The 12,483-nt window shown below is 59.6% G+C and overlaps 2 protein-coding genes and 1 long non-coding RNA gene across 9 annotated transcripts in view; 2 read left to right on the top strand and 1 right to left on the bottom strand.

Annotated features, from left to right (window-relative positions):
• Positions 1-12,483, top strand: part of LOC310745974 (uncharacterized protein) — a 618,230-nt gene that overhangs the window by 390,189 nt on the left and 215,558 nt on the right. The gene's annotated exons all lie outside the window — the stretch shown is intronic.
• Positions 1-12,483, bottom strand: part of LOC310746292 — a 284,046-nt gene that overhangs the window by 198,743 nt on the left and 72,820 nt on the right. The window lies entirely within an intron of this gene.
• SMARCD3 (SWI/SNF related BAF chromatin remodeling complex subunit D3) overlaps positions 1-12,483 on the top strand; it is a 41,725-nt gene that overhangs the window by 5,338 nt on the left and 23,904 nt on the right. For 2 of the 7 annotated variants that reach the window (XM_083579723.1, XM_083579722.1), the window contains exon 1: positions 1,067-1,405. The exons of 1 other annotated variant lie outside the window; for it this stretch is intronic. In XM_083579723.1, coding sequence (XP_083435849.1) covers positions 1,082-1,405 — 324 coding nt within the window. In that variant the 5' untranslated portion in view covers positions 1,067-1,081. Of the gene's footprint in view, positions 1-1,066; positions 1,406-9,768; positions 9,926-11,033; positions 11,354-12,483 lie in introns of those variants that run through there. 4 more of the 7 variants (XM_083579728.1, XM_083579725.1, XM_083579726.1 and 1 more) reach the window with 4 other exon arrangements.

Genomic DNA, 12,483 nt, shown 5'->3' with positions numbered 1-12,483 from the left:
CTTTTCCAGTGAGATCCGTTTGCTCTCCCTCCCTCTACAGAACAAGGCGCCCTTTGCTCAAGCGCCCCCACCCACCCCAGCCCACATTCCCTGGGGCCACAAGCCGGCCTCCCGCGGTGACAGGTGATGCTGGAAGATTCAGGGCAGATGAAAGACCGTCCTCCTCTGTGCAAACTGCGGAACTCTCTCCCACAGGAGGCAATGATGGTGACCAACCTGGGGGGCTTGAAAAGAGGATTGGACGAATTCATGAAGCTGGAGAGGGGTATCCTCGGGAAGGTTGTGGACGCCCCTTCCCTGGAGGTTCTTAAGCAGAGGTTGGACGGCCATCTGTCGGGGATGCTTTAGCTGAGATCCCTGCATTGCAGGGGGTTGGGCTAGATGACCCTCGGGTCCCTTCCAGCTCTACGATTCTATGATTCTGTCCAGCAGTGCTTCTGAAGACCATGTGCTGGAAAGTTGCTCTGGCGCTGGAATCCTGCTTGCTGGTTTCCCATAATGGGCATCTGGTTGGCCACTGGGAGAACAGGAAGCTGGGCAACAGGGACCCTTGGGCAAGATCCAGCAAACTCTTTATTATATCATGGAGGGGGGGCTAGAGACACCCCAAAGGTCATCTAGCCCAAGCCGCTGCAATGCAGGGATCTCGGCTCAAGAATCCCTGACAGGTGGCCACTCGAGTCCACCGCATCCGGCGGGAGACCTTTCCCTCCTGGCTCTGTCCAGCTCCCACAGTCAGAGGCATCTGTGCTTCTGAATGCCGCTTGCTGGAACACCGCAGGAGCGGAGAGTTTCTCTTGGGCCGGATCCTGCTTGCTGGTTCGCCGCCCTCCGAGGCACCTGGGTGGCCCTTGTGAGAAGTGGGTGCTGGACCAGAGGGGGCCCCTTGCCCTGATCCGGCAGCCAGGCTCCCGGGACGTTCTGCTGCGGATGGAGATGGCCTCGGCCGCCCCGTCCGGTGCCAAATCCTCCCCCGGCTTTCGCAGCAGCCCCCCGAAGCCCGCGAGGTTCTTGGCAGGCCTGGCGAGGTTGCTGAGCCTCTGCATCTCCCCAGCAACGCGAAAGGCATTATACTGTTCCCATGGAAACTCGGGCAGAAGCATTTGGGAAGGAAGGAAGCTGCCGTGTGGGTCTTGGCAGCCCCGTCGCGGCGGCGGCGGCGGAGCTTCTTTGTCTCCTCCTGGCCCGCACGGACGGCAGGGCAGAGGAGCAGCAGCCCCGGCTCCTGGGGAGGCGCCCCTCGGCGCGCCCGGCCGGCAACTCCCGCCGCCTCTCCGCAGCCCCCCAGTCCCGGGCGCCGGAGGCTGCGGGCGGCGGAGCGCCAGGGCATTACCGCGCCTGGCCTGCGAGGCAGGGAGGCACCCACGAGCCCCAGAGCGGACCGGACGAGGACCGGGGCAGCCGGGTAAGTGCGAGTGTGTGTGTGGACGGGGGGGGGGGCGGCCCCGCCGTGGGGACCACCTTCTCCGCAGACTCTCCGCGCCCACGTGCACAAGGCGGCCGGGGGCGCGGCCGCAGAAAGGGCCGGCGAAGCCCGGGGAGGGGCTGCCTCGGGGGAGGGGGGAATGGGTCAGCCATGCGGGGAGTGGGGGGGGCACGGAAGGGCAGCCATTTGCTGGCCCAAAGGGGGGCTTCCGCGGCTGGGCTGCTACTAAGATGTTGCCGCTTCTCTCTCTCTCAGAGGAGGCGGCGTCTTGGACTCCCCCGCGGCTCATTTGCTTGTGCCCAAGGTAAACTTGCCTGGAGTGAGTGACCCCCCCCCCCCCGCGGTGCCTTCACCTGCTGCCTCCCCCCCTCCCCGACACCTCCATCTGCTCGGAGGCTGGTGTGTGAGGCTGGCAATCGGGAAGAGGGGGCGGGTATTATGGATGCCGGAGCTCTTGGCGTCCGGACAGGGCGAGGTTGGCACTGTGCCCCCCCCGCCCCCCCCAGCACATTCACAGAGCCTCCTGGGCAGGCTGAGCATCCCCCGCCCTGCTGCAATGGTCAGCCCCACGCAGGACCCCTTTCTGCCCCAACTTCGGCTAGGAGGGCGGGGGGGGGGCAATTTCGTTGGACTGCGGGGGTGAGGGAAAGGGGGCACCCCCCTCTCCTCCCCATGCACCGTGGTTCCAATCCTGGTCCACTAATGGCTGTTAAAGAAACACAGTCCCACTGAGAAGACCCGTGTCTCTAACGAGTCGTCCACATTGTCTCCAAGCCCCGGGCAGTTTAATGGGAGACCTACCTGTTGAAACCAGAGGTGGGCAGGAGACGCTCAGTTCCCCTTCCCCGTTGTTCCGTGGGCTTTGGAAGTCCACCGGGGATGGGCAAAGGCGGGGAAATGAAGCCCTCTAGCAGTTACTTCCTTGGCCAGAATCTTTTGGATCACCCAGCGCAGAGTCCAGAACCTCACCTGGCACCTGGTGTTTCCTTGCCAGTGGCATCCTTCTCCCATGCTGGCAGCATGCCATCTGATGCCACCAGAGCTAGTGGAGATGGTCACTGCCCCCTTGAGAGGCAGGGGCAGGAAAGGGGGCTGGGGGAGGGAGTCTGGTGGCAGTGGCAAGGACAGAGAGGTCTGCTCCAGGCCCTCTGGTAGATGACGGTAAGTTCTGCCAGCAGCCCCTTCAGCGCCTCCTGTGTGGGCCCCTGGACCCCCTGCTGGCTGAGGCTGCCCTTTCAGGTGCACCTGGGAGTCAGGGGCTGCTTTGCCTCCCCTGGGGCTCCTGCTCCCCCAACTCTAATTTACCTTGTGTGCATCTCACAACAATATCTGAGCGTGGAGAAGAGCGTGACTCCGATATGTGCCAAAATGTTGTGCTCCTAAGAGCCACTCGCTGGGGTTTCTCTGCATGAGATTCCTGGCCTTTGGAGACGGACCAGAGTCTGACCCTGGAGGTCAGGCAGAGGTGCTGTGAGGCCGTTCTGGCTGTTGGCTTTGTTTGGGTCGAGCTGCTGCTGTTCCCCCGCCCCACCCTGGGGAGACTGGACGTTGAACTCACATTAAACCCCCTTTCCCCTCCTTGAGAGGTGAGCTCTTGCCTCGGGGCTCCCAGGCAGCCCAAGGTGATGCAACTGTGCTTGGCCTCTTAGGAACTCAGTAGGACATTTCTTCAGTGCAGGATGAATCCTTCATGGGAAGCCCGGGGCACAGCCAGGAACCCGAAGCTCTGATCCAGAGAACACATACAGGTCCATGCTTGGCTGGGGGGGCCTCCTCATCCTGTGTTCCTCCACCCCACCCTTCACCTCCCGGGGGCCAGAGGCATTAATTATGCTGCCTGTTTTATTGATTGGTTTTATAAAACTGTTTCTATGCCGCCTTTCTCTCCAGAGAGCACTAAGAATATTTACAACCAGTAAAATAACCAATACATAATAATTAAAACAAACCACACCAGTAAAATATTTATATTATTGCAGTGACTAGGATGCTGAAAACTAGCATCATTGGCCTGGGAATGCCTAAGCAAATGTGTTTTTAATGCATGCTGGAAGCAGCTAACAGTTAAAGTGGTAAAGGGTAAAGGGACCCCTGACCATTTGGTCCAGTCGCCGATGACTCTGGGGTTGCGGCGCTCATCTCGCTTTACTGGCCGAGGGAGCCGGCGCACAGCTTCCGGGTCATGTGGCCAGCAGGACTAAGCCGCTTCTGGCGAACCAGAGCAGCGCACGGAAACGCCGTTTACCTTCCCGCCGCAGCGGTACCTGTTTATCTACTTGCACTTTTTGCTTTCGGACTGCTGGGTTGGCAGGAGCTGGGACTGAGCAACGGGAGCTCACCCCGTCAAGGGGATTCGAACCACTGACCTTCTGATTGGCAAGTCCTAGGCTCTGTGGTTTAACCCACAGTGCTACCTGCGTCCCTAACAGTTAACAGCTAACCGTTGGTGCCTGCCTATTCTCCAAGGGGGGGGGGAGCTCCTTCCCACAGCATCCTAAGGTGGCGCAGTTAACAGGGCCGCTACTGAAGGTCTCGGCTGGCCACTCCCAACGGCTCCATAGAGACGTTGAACTGCACTGAAAGTATGAAAGTATGTCTTTCATCTGCTCAGCCCCCACCCCTGGGCTTGTGCCCATGAGCCACGTTGGGCAAAGGGGCAAGAGAGCATCTGGTCAGTCAGACCACAGCATGGGGCTTGGCCACACCTTTGGCATGGAACTGAAATTGACCCCATGGAAACCGGACAAGATGGGGGCAGTGGACGCCTCACTGGGGCTTGGATTAACAATCGTGCTCAGGCAGCAGCTGCTGCAGAGGCCTGGCCTTCAGAATGCCTTGCCAAATGGTCACAACCGACTTGTGGTTTCTCACTCCCCTGACCCACGGAGGCCCCCCGTTGTGTTGCTGGCGCTCTCTTCTGTACAGATTCAAAATACTACAGAAATGCTGGAGACTGGTAAACAGTAGCTATCTAAGCCCCTTAACTCTGAGAGTAACCCTCAGGAGCATTGCTTCAGATCTGGAATAGCTCGGTTGGTAGAGCATGAGACTCGTAACCTCAGGGCTGTGGGTTCGAGTCCCGTGTTGGGCAAAAGTTCCTGCATTGCAGGGGGTTGGACTAGATGAGTCTTGTGGCCCCTTCCAACTCTACAGTTCTTTGATTATATTATTAGGGAACAGGAAGGAAGCCCAGCCCAGAAGGAAGCGGGGGGGGGCTGTGGCTTGACCTTCCGATTGTTGCGCATTGAGTGATAAGCTTTATAGAATAATAGAATTGCAGAGTTGGAAGGGTCCCAACAACCAGCTAGAACAACTTCCCGCAATGCAGACGTCCGATTCCTAATCAATGCTTGATGACAGTAATGGAGGGCTTAGAAGAGTGAGGGGTCCCTAGAAGGCACCATTGTAGCAGACTGTCCATTTCACTAAAAAAAAGGGGGGAGGGGGGAGAGGAGACCACAGATGCATAAATGGTGGAGTTTAGCCCAGGAAGGATGAGAAATAAATACAGGAAAACTGGTGGATTTGTCCCTTGGCATCTCCCCAAGGCTGGACAAATGGATGTTTCCCAAGAGAGGCAGTTGCCTTCTGAAGTCCGTTTCCACCATGAGTGGCCAGGGGCCCCTCCCCCTCATCCTTCAGCCATCTCCACTCAAAAGGAGGGTGGGGGCTAGGCAGGAAACAAAAACAAAAGTTGGCCCCTCTCTTCTTTATCATGATGGCATCTTTCCTCAAGAAGGCCAAAGACTCTCTGGATGTGAGATCATAGAATTGTGGAGTTGGAAGGGACCCCAAGTCATTAATCCAATCACATGCAATGCAGAATTTGCAACTAAAGCATCCATGACAGATGGCTATTTAACCTGTTTTAAAAACTCCAATGAAGAGAGTCCACAACCTCCCGAGTCTGTTCTACTGCGGAATGGCTCTTACCACCAGAAAGTTCTTCCTGATGTTGAGTTGGAAACTCCTCCCTTGTTGTCTGAATCCATTGGTTCAGGTCCTGCTCTCTAGAGCAGGAGAAAACAAGCTAGCTCCGTCTTCCATGGGGCAGCCCTTAAGATACTTGAAGATGGCTATCATATCTACAATCAATCTCCTCTTATCCAGGCTAGACATCCCCAGTTCCCTCAACCGTTCCTCATAAGGCTTGGTTTCTAGACCCTTGATCTCCTCTGCACATGTTCCAGCTTGTCAATATAGTCTTCTTAAATTGTGGCACCCAGAGCTTTACACAGTATTCCAGGCGTGGTTCAAGGCAGAATAGAACAGTAATGTGACTTTCCTTGATCTGGATACTATATTTCTGTTGGTGTAGTCTAGAATAGCATTAGCTTCCTTCCTTCCTTCCTTCCTTCCTTCCTTCCTTCCTTCCTTCCTTCCTTCCTTGGCTGCTGCTGCATCACACTGTTGACTGACATTAAGCTTCTGGTCCGCTAAGACCCCTAGTTCCTTTTCACATGTACTATTGCCAAGGCAGGTGTCCCCCATCTTATATTTGTGCAGCTGGTTCTTTCTGCCTAAGTGTCTTTGAACTTAGAACCTTGCATTTGTCCCTATTGAAATTCATTTTGTTAGTTTGGACCCAGTTCTCCAATCTGCTAAAATCTTGTTGGACCCTGATTCTGTGTTCTGTGGCATTAGCTACCCCTCCCAGCTTGATATCACCTGCAGATTGGAATAGCACCCCCTCAATTCATTTGTAAAGGCTTTGACTATCAACAGGCCCAGGACAGAACCCTGTAGCACCCCACTTGTCATTTTTTTCCCAGGTTGATGAGGAACCATTAATGAGTCCTCTTTGGGTTCAGTCAGTCAACCTGCTACAAATCCACCTCACAGTTACCTCATTAAACCTACATTTTACCAGCTCCTCTGCAAGAATATCATGGAGGACTTTGTCAAAAGCCTTACTGAAATCAAGATACACTATGTCCACAGCATTCCCATGATCCACCAATCCTGAGTGCATGTCTGACTACACTCAGCTTTCCCTTGCTGGTTTTATCATGAAACCCAAGAAAGCCTGATCACTTCCTCCCAAGTTTCCCAGTATGCCCACTTTGCTGATCAGTTCCTCTCTGTTGATGAGGACCAGGTCCAAGATTTGAACCTTACATTCTTGGCAGAGTTGGAGTCCCAACAGATATTGCAGAAGTTCCATGACTACTATATTTCTCCTTTTTAAATGTTTGGTAATCTGCTCTAGAAAGGCATCATCCAAGTCTGGCTTGGTGGTCTATAGCAGACACCCACAATAAAATCATGGGTGTTTCTCTCTCGTACAATTTCCCCCCGTATACTCTCCATCTGCTTCCCATGCTCCAGGTCACGGATTCCTTCACAAGTGTGCACATCTTTTGCATATAATGCTCCTCCTTCCTTCCTGCTTGGTCTATTCCTTTTGAACAGGTTATACCCCTCAATTATAGTTGCTGGGGCCCTGGGTACCCCAGCACCCACAAAATTCCCCATGAAGGAGCCGGGCACCCACAAATTTTGGCACCAGGTCCGTGCATGCTGCATGGCACCCATGGTTGTGGGGCCAAGCTGGCCCTCCTGCCCTCAATTCTTGCATTCTTGTCATGAGTCTCATCCCACCATGTTTCAGTAATGCCTATTATGTCATATTTGCCATCCTGTATTAAGAGCTCCAGTTCCTCTTGCTTGTTCCCATACTGTGTGCATTACTATAGAGTCAACTGAAACTGCGAGTCATTCCCTCCAGCTGCTTCCTTCTTGTAGTTTCCTGCCCTTTAGCAGGTTTCTGGAGCACCACTTCAGCTTCCTGTGCATTATCCCCAGTGCCAGGTGTTCTTCTGTCATCTGTAATGCCACCTCCCTCCCTCTCAAGTTCTAGTTGAAACCTCTCCTGAACAGCTTTGTGAGACTCTTAGCAAACACATTCTTGCCAACCGCTGTGAGGTGCAGCCCATCTCTTGCCAGAAGGCCTTCTGACACCATCTGGGGATCCACCATGAATTTCAAGGGGTGGGAAAAAGAGAGGGCCAACAGACTAAGGAACCCTTTCTTTTCCCAAAAACAAATTAATTGAGCTTCTTCTAAGCCTGGTCCTCCTGGGGGATGAGGAGAACATCAGAAGAACCTGGATCTAGCTGGCTCTAGAGTGGCTGGGGAAACCCAGCATGATGGGCAAGGGATAAATAATAAATTATTATTATTAAATTATTATTATCAGGCCAGCTTCTTGTTCTCGTCGTGGCCAACCAGATGCCCCAAAGGGAAGAAGCCCTCAAACAGGACCAGAGTAGAACAGCCCATTCTCCCCAAGGCAAGGCATGGGGGGGTGGAGTAGGGAATCTGGGGTTTGCAGCCTACAGTTAGCAAGCAGGCTAAATGAACAAGAGGGGGATTTCCCTGCCCCTGCGCTGTGAGTGGTTGGATCAGGCCAGAGGCTGCAGGGGGAGGTGGGCTAGAAAACGAGGGCACATTATTTAGGCTATTCTTTTTCGCAATCACATATTTATTATGTCTACCAACAGCTTTGACGATAACAGCACTTGGAATACTTGCAGCCCCAGTCACAGATGGCTCTTGCAAGAAAACGTTTAGGTCCATGCATACCTGCGTGGCTATTTCCTAACTCTGTGTGTGCACTTACGAGAAGCCATGGGGGCTCTTCCTTCCTTCCCCCCCTCTCTTCCCCAGGGCCATGTCTGTCTCCCCAGTTGCAAAGAGTGACTGGCTTGCTGCTGCAGTGCTTGTTCCTTCTGAAGGAGCATTCAGGAAGGAGAGAGTTCCAGGTGGGCGGCTCATCGTCCAGCCTTGTCCCCCTCAGTGGCCTCAGAAATGTTCTAGGAGCAGCTTGGCTTCTGCAACCCTCGCAACACACCCATTCCCAAGCGGCCTTTGGGATCCATTGGGAATGTGGCCTGGGATCCAGAGGTCTTAAAATAAAGCTATTCAAAAGCCACATCACTCCGAAGAGCCCGATAAATGCAACCCAGCAGCATCCCATTGAGCTGGATGGAAGCTCTGAGGTCTCCTGGCTCAGCCTCTTCCTGCTGAGCAGGGTCCCGGCTGCCACAGCCCCTGCTTTAAAGCCTCCAGGTGCCCTTTCTCCAGGAAGTCCTTTCTGGTGAAGGCCACAGGGCTCTCCAGTTCCCTGAGCACACCTGGAACTTCAAGAGAGTGTCATAAACAGTGCCCCCCTCGGGTTGCTCCTGGCCCGTTTGGGAGGAAGCAGCCTTTGGAAGTTCCATGGGGCAGGTTGGTTGGCAGGTGCAGCTTCCCCCCTCGGTGGGCTCCAAGCTGGCCGCACGTGCATCCCTGTCCCCCCAAAGGGGAGGCACAGAGGTGGCCCCCCAGCAGAAGGAGACCCGGCTTGTGGCTCAGGTGGGCCTTGCCTCGCTGGGGGTCGGTCGGGCCCTGTGTGTGCATGTGTGAGAGAGAGACCCTCGCCTCTGCAGGTTAGGGAGGGGGGTGCGAGTGCCAGGTTGCCTTTGCAGAGACTTGCCCACCCACCCAGGCCCCGACAGGACTCCCCAGGCACAGCACCCGGGGCCCCCTCTCGGACCTCCTCCTGATACAAAGGATGGGCTTCACCGAGCTGGGGTTTCAGGGGCGCGGGAGAATTTGCCTCAGGCTGGCGGACTCGGCTCTGCTCCAGGACCCCCGCCCCGCGAAAAAGACAAACAGGATCAGTAGCCCACATAGACGAAGCAGCGGAGCGAGAGTCGCCTGGCCTCTTGGGGGCGAGGCTGCTTTTGGGGTCTCCGCAGGGACCCTGGACCCACTAGGAGACCCCTTGGGCTAGAGGAGACCCTCGAGCCTCTCGGGAAAGAGGGAGGCGACCGTCCACCGCCTCCGGAGTCTCAGCGAGCTCCGTCGCAGGGGACCTCCGAGCTGGCCCAGGCGGCGGCGGCTGCTCTCCTGAAATTCCCGGCGAGGAGGGGGCGCCTGGGCCGAGCGGAGGGGCCCCTCAGGCCCGCATCCCGGGGGCAGCCGCTTCAGACAGCGCCAGGCTCAAGCGGGCGCCCGCCCGTAGCAGCTCCTCCCGCCGTCGGGGGTCACGTCCGGCAAGGGCGCTCGCTCGCTGGCTCCTGCCCCGGGGGCCCGTTCCGCACCCCCGAACGGGTCTCGGGCACCCGCGGCGGGAGAAGGCTCGGCAAGCGCGTGCGGAGGGGCGCGTTCCTTCCTGCGGCGGCCCCGGCCGGCCAGACGGGAGCCCCGCGCGCCTTCGGCTCCCTCCGTCGGGGCGGCCCTGCTGAGTCCGGAGCCGGTGGCAGCCGGTGACAGCCGCTCTCTCCGCCTCCGCCGACCGCTCTCCGAAGGGGCGGGGAAGCGGCGCGACGTCGGCTGCGCGTGTGCTGCGCGGCGGAGGCGGCTGTCGGAGAGGCGGGGAGGGAGAGCGGCGCGGAAGGAGTTAACACCCGCCCCTTTTCCCTCAGTCCGCTCGGCTGACCTTCACGGCGAGAGGGGAAAAAGGCAGCGCTGCGCATGCGCCCCACGCGCCCCCTCCCCGCCGGGAGGAGCCCGGTAACTGCGGGGGGGGGGGGGAGAAGGGGGGTCGGTCAGTGGGAAGCCCCGGGATTCTGGGGGGAGGGGCCACGCTCCTTTCCTCTCGGCCTTCCTCCCCCCGCTCCGTCCATAGGGGGCAGGACCAGGAGGGCGGCGGGGATCCCCCGGGGGGGTTCCCCACCACCGCAGCCCGTTGGGCAGGGGATCCAGCGGGCGCGCCCCCGGTGGGGTACGGGAGAGCCTGCGGGGGAGGGGCTCCCTCGCCTCCCCGCCGCCTCTCCTCGTCCTGGCCGTGACTGGGGAGACCCGGGGGCAACCGGGCGCCCTCGTCTGCACGTGTGAACACGCCGCTCCGCCATCACGCATCGGGAGGAACCCTCCCCCCGCTCATCCTCCCTCCCTCCCTCTTCACGATTCCGCATCGGGCTGCGCCGGGTGCAGAAGGAGCCTCTCCTGGGTACCACGCCCTGCCCGTTACCTGGCAACACTGGCTCTGTTGCCAGGGAGACGCGCACCGGGAGATGCCGGCGGCTCTTCATTCCCTGCCAGCGCCACGCAGGGCAGGACGGGAGAGTGACCGACAGGCGGGGGGGGGGGAGGAAGACGAGGCGACGGTGACGCCTCCGCCGGACGTCTCTGCGAGGAGGGAGCCCAGACCGGCCTCGCAGGGGCCGCTCAACGTGGAGCGGGTGGGGGGCGGCGGGGAAGGACCCGCGACATCCCGTGTGGGGCCCCCGCCGTTTCCCCGGTGTCATGGTTTGCGGGCACTGGGGGAAGAGGGTCTCCCGCGCCGCCCGGCCTTCCCCGCGCCCCTCCTCGCTTCCTCCGCCCCCGTCCAGCCTCCGACGGGTGGGGGGAGGCGGGCTCCTTCCCTCCGCTTCCCTCGGTAGCCGGGCCGCCTGGAGGGTCCCGGGGGATGCGGCCTGGAAGCGGCGCGAGGAGGGGCGCGGCGGCGAGGCGTTGCGCGGCCGCCGGGGACGGGCAGGCGGAGCGCCGGGCGAGGCTGCGCGGGGACGCGGCGAGGAGCGGCGGCGGGCGGCGCTGGGGCTCAGCCGGCCTCGGCCGCGGCGCTTCGGCGGAGGAATCCGGCCGTGGGCCGTCGCGGGAGCCCTGCCGGGCCCCCTCCCCCGTCGGCCGGCGGAGCTATTAGAAGTGTGAGCGGAGCGAGCGGAGCGCGCAGCGGGGCTCCGAGGGAAGAAAGACGGAGCGCGCGGGCAGAGTTGCAGGAGGAGGAGGAGGAGGAGAAAGGGAGGACGGAGGCAGCAGGGAAGGCGGCGAGGAGCCCAGGAAGGCAGGCAGACAGACGGACCGACGGAGGAGGAGGAGGAGGAGGAGAAGGGGAGGCGGAGCAGTGCAGACCCGACCCCGATGGCCGCGGAGGAAGTCACGGGCGGAGCGCGAAAGGCGACGAAAAGCAAACTTTTTGAGTTTCTGGTCCATGGGGTGGTGAGTGGGGAAAGTTTGTGGGCTGCCCGGCGAGGAGCGGGAAAGCCGGCCTGGGAGGGGGGGAAGAGGGGGCAGCTCTCGCCCGGGCCCGCGTGGGGGGGGGTGTGTGTAGGGGGGGGTACACGCCCCCTCCCCCAGCACGTGCGCAGGGTCCGGGCCTGGCTCGGAAACAGGTGCGCACAGCGGACCCCGAGGGAGCGGCGAGGGGCCACTTGGGCAAGGCGCGGGGGGGGAGGGGCCGGGCTCCGGAGGTATCCCAGGCCCTCGTCTCCAGGCGGGCTTTGCTGGACCCCCGTGGGTGGCACGACCCCCGTGCCAGCCCCGGGCACTGCTCTCTCACGTCGCTAGGCGCGAGGAATCCCTCCTGGCGCGAGGGCTCTCCGGCACCATTGTCTGAAGGCGCTCCTTTTTCGGGAAAGAGGCCGGCGGAGCGGGACGCCTCAGAGGGGCAGGGGGCTTGGGGAGTCCTTCTGGGCGCGGGAGGGGGGAGGAGGAGTGGGGCGAACGCCCCACTGGCCCCCTGTCCATCAAGGACGCCATGTGGATGGCAAGGGGTTGGTGATGCCCCCTCCAAGTGTTTTGGACCTTCAGAGTTTCTGGCCTGTAGGTTGGCATCCCAAGCGTTCCTCCCCCCTCCCCCCCGTGGGCTCCTGCTGCCACTCTTGGCTCCCTCTCCCAAAGGGCCCCAGGCAGGATGTGGCCCCCAGCATTGGCTGCCGACTGGGAGGGTCCCTGAGCCAAACCTTGGCTGCTCTGGCTACCAGGCCACCATCCCCAGAGAGTTTCCTTGCCCCGTGGCACAACCTGGCAGCTCCCTTTCCCAGACAGGCAGGGGGACCCCCTTCAAAAGTCTTCTTTGGAGATCAGCCCAAAGGACCACCCAGCTCAACGTCCTCTTCTCTCAGTGACCAAGCAGGGGCCCCAGAGGGAAGCCCCCCCCCCCCCAGGTGCGCAGGACCTGAGTGCAAGAACTGCCTCCTCCCTCCTTGTGTGCCCCAGCAACTCGCATTCAGAGCCTTGCCCTCCCTCTGATATTTGCTTCACACCCCCCCTTTTAAATCTGCCCAGGTTAGTGGCCTCCATTGCCTCCTGCAGCGGTGAATTCCAGAGTTCAGGGGTGGGCAGGTGGT

This window comes from Podarcis filfolensis (assembly GCF_964270895.1).
Source record: "Podarcis filfolensis genome assembly, chromosome: 12".
Lineage (NCBI taxonomy): Eukaryota > Metazoa > Chordata > Lepidosauria > Squamata > Lacertidae > Podarcis > Podarcis filfolensis.
The sequence above is the reverse complement of the archived record's forward strand: the minus strand, read 5'-3'. Positions and strand labels throughout refer to the sequence as shown.